The 10,548-nt window shown below is 43.1% G+C and overlaps 1 protein-coding gene across 1 annotated transcript; it reads right to left on the minus strand.

Moving 5' to 3' along the window:
• Window positions 1–4,255: 4,255 nt before the first annotated feature.
• Window positions 4,256–5,948, minus strand: LOC117510236 (non-POU domain-containing octamer-binding protein-like). The gene is given in 2 exon segments (XM_034169869.1): window positions 4,256–4,761; window positions 4,763–5,948. Coding segments are annotated over 2 exon segments (1,347 nt in total). The 5' UTR covers window positions 5,849–5,948; the 3' UTR covers window positions 4,256–4,500.
• Between the last annotated feature and the right edge of the window lie 4,600 nt (window positions 5,949–10,548).

Raw genomic sequence — 10,548 nt, forward strand, 5'->3', positions numbered from 1 at the left:
CACTTTGTGAACAACTGCATGAAAAAATAGTCCAACAGTTTAAGAACAATGTTTCTCAACGTTCAATTGCAAGGAATTTAGGGATTCCATCATCTACAGTCCATAATATAATCAGAAGATTCAGAGAATCTGGAGAACTTTCTACACATAAGCAGCAAGGCTGAAGACCAACACTGAATGCCCGTGACCTTCGATCCCTCAGGCAACACTGCATTAAAAACCGACATCAATGTGTAAAGGATCTTACCGTGTGGGCTCAGGAACACTTCAGAAAACCATTGTCAGTTAACACAATTCATTTCTACATCTACAAATGCAAGTTAAAACTCTACCATGCAAAGCGAAAGCCATACATCAATAACATCCAGAAACAGCGCCGCCTTCTCTGGGCTCGAGCTCATTTGAAATGGACAGATGCAAAGTGGAAAAGTGTGTTGTGGTCTGATGAGTCCACGTTTCAAATTATTTTTGAAAATCATGGACGTCGTGTCCTCCAGACAAAAGAGGAAAAAGACCATCCAGATTGTTACCAGTGCAAAGTTCACAAGCCAGCATCTGTGATGGTATGGGGGTGTGTTAGTGCCCGCCATGGGCACTAACACACCCCCATCACACCATCACACATCAATGTGATGGCACATTGATGGTGCCATCACACATCTGTGATGGCACCATCAATGCTGAAAGGTACATCCTGGTTTTGGAGCAACACATGCTGCCATCCAAGTTACATCTTTTTCAGGGACGTCCCTGCTTATTTCAGCAAGACAATGACAAGCCACATTCTGCACGTTACACAGCGTGGCTTCATAGTAAAAGAGTGCGGGTACTAGACTGGCCTGTCTGCAGTCCAGACCTGTCGCCCATTGAAAATGTGTGGTGCATTATGAAGCGCAAAATACGACAACGGAGACCCCGGATTGTTGAACAACTGAAGTCGTACATCAAGCAAGAACGGGAAAGAAAGATTCCACCTACAAAGCTTCAACAATTAGTGTCCTCAGTTCCCAAACGCTTATTGAGTGTTGTTAGAAGGAAAGGTGATGTAACACAGTGGTAAACACACCACTGTCCCAACTTTTTTGAAATGTGTTGCAGGCATCCATTTCAAAATGAGAAAATATTTGCATAAAAACAACAAAGTTTATCAGTTTGAACATTACTCGTAAATATCTTGTCTTTGTGGTGTATTCAACTGAATATAGGTTGAAGAGGATTTTCAAATCATTGTATTGTTTTTTATGTGCATTTTACACAACGTCCCAACTTCATTGGAATTGGGGTTGTATCTTGCATCCTGTTATCCTTTTAAGTAATGCAGAGCAACAACCTTAGATTGTTTTTTATCAATGATTTGTTTTATCATCAACCACTGTTGATCATGTAGTATTCCACATATCTCATCAGTGTCATCGGGACCTTATTGAAGTACTGCCTTGTCAGCCAACTTTCAGAAACAATAAAATGTTCAACTGTGCCAGCATTCAGTGATCTACTGTCTGCTCAGTGTTGAATTATAACATCAACCACTTCTGTGGCAAACCTAAATAAACTCAGATCCAAAAATGTATAATACATTGACAACTTATTTTTAGATTATGTTTATATGAACACAAATGATTCATAATTGCATTTTTTTTTTTTTGCAAGTTTTCAAACAAACACATATTTGCAACCAATATACCGGCAGGTTCAGCAGCCATTCCGCTTTGTGGAGTTAGTTGCGATCTTGATAGGTCTCAGAAGTGAAGCACAGGAGGCCCTGATGAATACTTGGCTGGGAACCAGTTGGGAAGACCAGGGGAGGTCTGTGTTTCTTCATGCATAACTGGAGATGTATCAGGAAGGGCATCCGGTATAAAACTTGTGCCAAATCCCAATGTGGATCTGTAATAAATCTGGCGACCCTGAAACCTCCCTCAGTCTTAACCACTTTAGCCCTCTGTGCCACCACTCGGTCACAGTCGTGCAGTACACGTCACGCTGATGTCACTGCTGAATATCCCGGTGAGATGGATCAGTGAATCGATGTCTTCTTCACTCTTGGCATACGGCTGGATATCAGACATGTAGAGGAGATGGCTGATGGGTCACCCCACTCCTAAACCTGTATCTATATCCAGTCTTTGCAATGATCTGACTGAAGGGGGGGCAGGACTATGCAGAACAGCAGCTGGGACAGTATAAGCCGTGTGCCCAGTATACCTTGATGGTCACTGGTGTTAAAGGTCTTAGAGGTCACCTGTGGTGGTGTTGTCCACATCTGCACCGAGTTCCTCAAGATGCCGATCAGTCTGGTTAACCGAGTATAGAGTCAATCACTCCAATATCTACGTGCCACAAATTTTCAGGATCTTGAAAAATGTACAATTGTAATGTTTACTTATCAGTTTTTTGAAGACAGTATGAATCAGTTGGTCTATGCTGCTGATGTTATTGTTCAGTTCAAATCTTCTCCAGCTGAACAAAATAGGATTTTTCTAAAAACTTTTAACAAGCAGGCCTCCACAACGCCTTTAAAAACAAACAAACCCATAAATTTTGGTTGAAGCTTTATACATATAATTATGATCACCCTCCAAACAAACACATGCTGTAGGTTGTATCAGTGAGACAATCTTCTTGTTACCATTTGAAAAGACAGAATCCTCTTTTTTCCTGTCATGTTGTGAACAGACTCGTGTGCATTTGCTTCCATCTGCTGGCCTTTTGTCTCAGTCTTACTGTGAATTGTAATAAAGTTCAAATATTCATTATCAATCCTGTCTGAAAGTGGTGTCTGGCTCCAATAAACACCTCAGCTTAGAGTTGTTTTTCATCTCAAAGCAGCTGAGAGTAATTTTTAATCTTCAGAGAAAGTTGAAGTCAGAACAAGAACCAGATGTTATGAATATACACCACCAGCCAATTGTTTGGACACACTTAGTGCATATTAGTTTTATTTTAAACAGGGACACATTGTCAATAATAACGATCTTAAATGGCAACTGAACTTCTCAGAAGTTTTCACTTAAAGATTTCTCATAAATCTACTGAGTGCAGATTTGACTAAAGGACAGGAAATGGATGTGTTCCATAACTCTGCTTACTTACTCCTTAATTTTAATATATAAAAATTGAAACATCTTGAGTTTGGAATTTATCTTTTTTGTTTTTTAAAGGGTGATTACAGGTTGCTATGAGGGTTCAGAAATCAAGTGCCACACTGCAGGTTTTCATTTCAACCAACCTGATTATCACTTCAACTACAACTGAATGAGAACACAGACAGGATCAGACAAACTCAAGAGCAGCTGCAATGTCACTGAAATAAAAATAAAAAATAAGATTAATTAAAAATATTTTCTTCTCATATATTCTACTTAATGTGTGTTATCCAGTGACTTATTAGCTGCCACACTAAGACAAAACTTGTAACAGCGCTTAAATTACTGCTGAAATAACTAATCCAAGGGCTGCAAGAATACTGTTAAGAATTTAGCTTTTCAAAAATATTGGAAAATTAATTTTCCTAACGTGATGGCTTTAATTACTCATTTTGTTAGAGCAGTAGTGATGTAATTATTGATTTTTAAAAATATGTTTACTCAATTATTTTCTCTATTTATTAGTTGTTTCAGGTCCATAAACTATCATACAATAGTGAAAAATAGGTATTCCAGAAGCCAAGATGATGCATTCAATTGTCATTTTGTCTGCAACCCAAAGATATTCAGTTCACTGCCAGACAATAAATGCAATAAATGCAAAATAAACTAGAAAGTATTCACATTTCAGGAACTGAAATCAGAATTTGGTTGAATTTTTCTTAACGACTCCAAAAATTTTTTTTTTCCACACTAGATATCAATTTGTGGAATCATTAACATGAATACATTCTTGTTTATTGTAGTTTTTAATAATTTATTAATCATTGTAGCTCTACTAGTCCAATTTCCCCAAAATATACTTGCACAATGATGTAAAATAGTAGAAAAATAGAAACTGTCACTTTCACAAAACTGCAAAGGATTTGATTTCGGGCTGTAATCCAAACAGAGCAACATATTTGCAATTTTAATTCAGGATTTTTCACCCCACCATTAAGAAACATTGATCTATTTTCTTGAAAGTGATTGTTGGACCACTTTATTAAGCTGGTCTAAGAAATTATGAATGACATTTATCAGATGCTTTATTGTAATAACAGAGGAGACGTGGTCGTCAAACATTCTGGCAATTTTAATGTTTGTGAAAGTGGAATAAGACAAAGTTATTCAGGAGTCATCATTCTATTCCAGAAAAAACAGTAGATCTAGACACAAAAGACATTTTCTATCCCTTTGAGAAGTAGAACGTGAGAGACGGCTCATTTTAACATTCAAATATGAAACTTCAAAAAGGTACAAAGTAAAAAACAAAAAGCGAAAAAAAAGGGGGGGAAAACCCTACATGAATCCTTTCTGAAAGTATAAACGTAACGCTGACTAAGTAATCTTTAAAATTTGGAGGGAAAATGATTCAGAATCGGCGTTGCTTGTTGCTCGGTACGTAGTCGGCGGGTCCGGGGAGGCCTCGGGGGAAGCTGCCTTGACCGCCTGCTGACATGTTGGTGTTCCCTGCTCCTGCCATCATGGGGGTGCTCTCAGACGTCATGCTGGCAGTACCAGCAGCCACAGAACTGCCCCCCAGAGTGTTCCTGTTCATGCCCATGGCATGGCCCACCATGTGGCATTCCGCATGTCTTGCCTCCCGGTTTTCGGAGAAGCTCCCCTCTGAATCCCTCCTGCTGCCTCTTCATCATCTCCTCACTGCGCATCCTCATCTCCTCCTCTCTCCTCCCGCCGCTCTCCTCTTCCTGCCGCAGCTCCGCTTGCTTTCTCTTCTGCACCTCCTGGCTGTGAAGCTCCTCCATCCTCCTCAGCTCCTCCTGGCGCCGCAGCAGGTCCTGCCTCATCAGCAACACCTGGTGCTCGTGCCTGGCCGCGTCCATCTCAGCCTCCAGCTTCTCCTGGGCCTCCTTCATGTTGCGGTCCACCATGTCATACTGCTGCTTCTCCATCTCCATCAGGCCTTCCAGCGCATGGCATTACTCGTACTCGAAGGTGCCCAGCTGGGCGAAGCGTGGGGGCTGCTCACGCTCCTTGTGGAACTGCTGGTTTTTGTTGATCAGCTTCTCGGACAGGCCCTCATCGTCGTCCAGCTGCTCCATGGGCTCCACCATGACCGGTCGAGGGAAGGCGGTGAGGAGGTAGGAGCTATCCCTGCACTTATCCAGAGCCTTCCTCGCTGCCGGCTTGGAGGTGAACTCCACAATGCCTTTCCCTGTGGGGCGCCCCCTGTCGTCCACTATAACAATGGCCCGTTCGATCTGGCCGAAAATGGCGAAGGCCTCCTCCAGCAGCTCGTTGGACACAAACTCCGGCAAGTTCTTCACCGTCAGCGCGGCGCCGTGCGTGGCGAACCGGACCCGGATGGGCCTACCTCGGAAGTGCGTGTCGTCCAGCTCGGCTCGGGCGATCTCGGCGATGATCCTGGTCTCCAGTCGGATGAAGCCGAAGCCTCGTTCCCTGTTGACGAAGATCTCGTTAGCTTTGCCGTACTTAGCGAACATCTTGGCCAGGTCGTCCTCGGTGACGCCGGCGGGGAGGTTCCCCACAAACAGTCGGTTCCGCTGGGTGAAGGTCTTCTCCCCGGGCTTCCTGAAGCTCTGCAGGTCTAAAGTCAGGCCCTCGTTCGGAGAGCTCTGCGCGCTCGGTTCCGGCTGCTGGCCATTGCTGCTGTTTCCTCCCCCGGGTCGCTTCTGCTCGCCCGGCCCGAACTGGCGGTTCGGGCCGTGGTTCTGCTGGTGGCCCCTGTTTCCTTGCATTTCTGCAGCGCGATTTAATGTAAAAACACAGACTAGATGGTGGCGCACAAAGCCCGAAAATGGCGAGTCTGCGTGGTGGCGCCGCCTGTCTATTGTGATGTCATATTAACGGGACGTGAGTGAGCCATGTTGCCAGATATGGTCATAAAACAAGCAACCGTCTTTGACAACAAGCTGCATGCCCACAAACTCGATACCAAAATCTGTCCGAGGGCTTAATTCATTTCAGTTTAATTACACAACGCCAAATCATGACATAAGTCACCTCAAAACACATTTTTAAAAATATGGTCAAACAATTTTCGTTTTCCTTAAGTGTAAGTTCTACTCTCTCTCTCTCTCTCTCTCTCTCTCTCTCTCTCTCTCTCTCTCTCTCTCTGCTTAGCTCTCAAGAGCGAATGCATAAGAACAACAAGGAGAATAAAACGCCACACAGAAAAGGTGGGAAGCGATCCCATAACCACAACCTTCTGCTGTGAGACATCACCGCTTAGCCACTTTGCCCAAAATCGCTTTTAAATACCGGACGCGGCAACATCAGTGTGTTCTGTCTGTGACACATTTACTTGCGACATGAAAAAAATAAAAAAAATAAATCAAGATAAGAAAACACCCATTCCGCGCAGTTCATTCAGTTTTAACGAATTTTTAAGTCTTTGTGAATGTTGTACGGTTTTTGGTGTTTTGTTTGTCGGGAGATTTAAAACAAAACTAAACATGGAAAGTGAAGATGCGTCATAGTTTAAGATAGACCACTTAGAGAAATCCCGTTTTTTTTTTTTTTTTTTTTTTCCTTCTTCTTCTTTGTGGTGCGGCAGTGCTCTGAACTGGTGGGCCTCTGCATTTGTTTGTGATAACTGCAGCTTATCAGTATACATCACTCACTCATCTTCAACAGCTGACTCCAATTAAGGGTTGCACAGGGCTGGAGCCTATCCCAGCAGTCAAAGGGCGTGAAGCGGGGACACCCTGGACAGGTAGCCAGTCTGTCGCAGGGCCACATATAGGACAAACAAACACATTCACACCCGCACCCACACCTATGGACAATTTAAAGCTTCCAATCCACCTAACCTGCATGTCTTTGGATGTGGGACGAAGCTGGAGCAACCGGAGGGAACCCACACAAACATGGGGAGAACATACAAATGCCACACAGAAAAGCTACATGCAGGAATCGAACCCATGGCTGCCTTGCTGTGAGGCAACAGTGCTAACCACTAATCCACTGTACTGCCTATACACGACATTAAGATGATTATTTGGGAGAGATTTTCTTTATCAGAAAGGTTTCCTGTTGAAGGTGAATTATTACCATTTAGTTTATTAAGAGCTTTGGAATTTATTTGTAATGTGCAAGTCATAATGAACTAGAAAAATACTTCAAGGCTTTGTGAATAATGCTGTGGTTGGCAAAACCCCTGGAACATAGGGAAGGAAGGCAAAACACTGACTAATAATAACGAATTATTATTATTAGGGCCCGAGTAGGCAACGTCCTACGAGGACCCTATTGTAATTGCGCTGTTTATTATTATTATTATTTATTATTATTATTATTATTATTATTCTCACTCTTGAAATCGAAATTTCGGCCCTTCCCATGCTCAAAAACTCACCAAACTTTCCAAAGTTGTCCGGCCGGAACCAAAATTCGATATTTTGGGGGCGTTGCACATGGTCGCAGAAAAATCGCGAAATAGCGCACCCTAGAAATTTTCAAAAACCCCTCCGCATTGGGCTTTTTTCGTTGTAGCCTCACGAAATTCGGTACACATATTTACCATGCCAGGACGCACGAAAAAGTCTCTTACTGTCATGGTGAAATATCGACAGGAAGTCGGCCATTTTGATTTAAAGTTTCGATTTTGAGCAAATTTTTGGCCTTTTCCACTACTTACATTGAACAAACTCGTCCTAGGGATTTTATCCGATCATCTTCAAATTTGGTCAAAATCATCACAACACAATGGTGATCAAAAGATATCAAAAGATTCTAATTAAGTCAAAAGGCGTGGCTGCTAGGGGTCGTCAAACTTTGGCGAGCTTTTCGGAGCACGCCATTTCACTTCGAACGGCTGTCACGCCCACATACTTCATCATAGATCCTTCAAACTTGCTGGACATGATGAGGGCTCCACCCTCAACGTCTACATATCTTAACTTCCCACCTGCGCCATAGCACCCCTGTGTGGTGGCGGGAAAGGTCCTATTTTTACTTTTAAAGGTCCTGATGTCACATACTTAACCCAATCAAATTCATTCCACTTCTAAACATGCAGAACAAATTGGTGAACGTAGGCGATGAACGCCGTGAAGTTACGAGTAACGGCGTCCGTGTGGCGGGGTGCCGAATATTGACCATTCGCCATGAAATTACGTTCTTCCTTTTGACGGCTTTAATTTTGTCACATCATCATGAAAATTGATACACAGGTCGAGCACGATAACCTCTTACATTCATAGGGGCATTGCGCATGGGCGGGGGCATAAATGCCTCAATAGCGCCCCCTTGAAACTTTCAAAAAACAACCTCCACATAGGGGTTTTTTGGAGTAGGGAGATGAAAATTGGTACACGTGTGACTTGCATGGACGTACAAAAAAGTCTCTTGCACCATGGGTCTACTCCAAACAGGAAGTCGGCCATTTTGAATTTTCTTCTCATTTTGGCGGGATTTCCACGTTGTATTTGAACGAACTCCTCCTAGGGATTTTGTCCAATGCACTTGAAATTTCTTCCATATCACCCAGAGACGATACTGACCAAAAGTTATCGAAAGCTTTTCTTTATGTCGAAGGGTGGTGCCGCTGTGGCGCCGGCCATTTTGACCCTTCGCCAGGAACATTATACTTAACACAGGTACTGATGTCACATACTTAACACCATCAACTTCCTTCCACTTCTAAAACATGCAGAACAAGTTGGTGAACATAGGCGATGATTGCCGTGAACTTACAATTAACGGCTTCTGTGTGGCCCGTTCGCCATGAAATTCCGTTCTTCCATTTGACGGCTTTAATTTTGTCATATCATCATGAAAATTGATACACAGGTCAAGCATGACAACCTCATACAATTCATAGGGGCCTCACCCATGGGCGGGGCAAAGTGCCTCAATAGCGCCCCCTTGAAAATTAAAAAAAAAACCTCCCCATAGGGGTTTTTTTGGAGTAGGGAGATGAAAATTGGTACACAAGTGTGACTTGCATAGACGTACAAAAAAGTCTCTTGCACCATGAGTCTATTCCAAACAGGAAGTCCGGCCATTTTGAATTTTCTTCCTCATTTTGAAATGATTTTCCACATGTTGTATTTGAAACGAACTTCTCCTAGGGATTTTGTCCAATGCACTTCAAATTTCTTTGACAGCATCCAAAGATGATACTGACCAAAAGTTATCGAAAGCTTTTCTCTATGTTGAAGGGTGTGGCCCGCTATGGTGCCAGCCATTTTGACCCTTTGCCATGGAACATCAAGTCATGATAACTCCTTCATGCTTTGCCTGATTGACTTGAAACTTCACATGTATGATGACGGTTGGCCCCTGAACACACCCAGCCCCTCTGTTTGTACACTGAGCGCCCCCTAGTGGATGAACAATCAACATGTCATAACTCCTTCATGCATTGTGTGATTTGTTTAAAAATTTTAACTGATGAGTGGTTGCCCCTGCATGCACATGCCCACATGTGGTCACAATGCCACCCACTGGCCTGGGTAGGCGTTGCGCGGAACGAGGGCCCGTATATGACTGCTTGCAGTCCTAGTTATTATTATTATTATTCTCACTTTTGAAATCGAAATTTCGGCCTCTTCACATGCTCAAAAACTCACCAAACTTTCCAAAGTCGTCCGGCCGGATCTGAAATTTGATATTTTAGGGGCATTGCACATGGTCGCATCAAAATTGCGAAATAGCGCCCCCTAGAAATTTTCAAAAAACCCCTCCGCATTGGGCTTTTTTCGTCGTAGCCTCACGAAATTCGGTACACATATTTACCATGGCCAGCTCACACAAAAAAGTCTCTTACTGTCATGGGTGAAATATCGACAGGAAGTCCGCCATTTTGATTTAAAGTTTCGATTTTGAGCAAATTTTTGCCATTTTTGGCCATTTCCACTACTTACATTCAACAGACCCGTCCTAGGGATTTCATCCGATCGTCTTCAAATTTGGTCAACATCATCACAACACAATGGTGATCAAAAGTTATCAAAAGATTCTAATTAAGTCAAAAGGCGTGGCTGCTAGGGGTCGTCAAACTGGCGAGCTTTTGGGAGCACGCCATTTCACTTCGAACGGCTGTCACGCCCACATACTTCATCGTAGATCCTTCAAACTTGTTGGACATGATGAGGGCTCCGCCCTGAACGTCTACATATCTTACGTTCCCACCTCCGCCATAGCGTCCCCTGGTGGTGGCGGGAAATGTCCTATTTTTACTTTAAGAGGTCCTGATGTCACATACGTAACCCAATCAACTTCATTCCACTTCTAAAACATGCAGAACAAATTGGTGAATGTAGGCGATGGACGCCGTGAAGTTACGAGTAAAGGCGTCTGTGTGGCAGCGTGCCGAATATTGCCCATTCGCCATGAAATTACGTTCTTCCTTTTGACGGCTTTAATTTTGTCACATCATCATGAAAATTGATACACAGGTCGAGCACGACAACCTCTTACAATTCATAGGGGC

The sequence above is a fragment of the Thalassophryne amazonica genome, chromosome 5 (genome assembly GCF_902500255.1).
Source record: "Thalassophryne amazonica chromosome 5, fThaAma1.1, whole genome shotgun sequence".
Lineage (NCBI taxonomy): Eukaryota > Metazoa > Chordata > Actinopteri > Batrachoidiformes > Batrachoididae > Thalassophryne > Thalassophryne amazonica.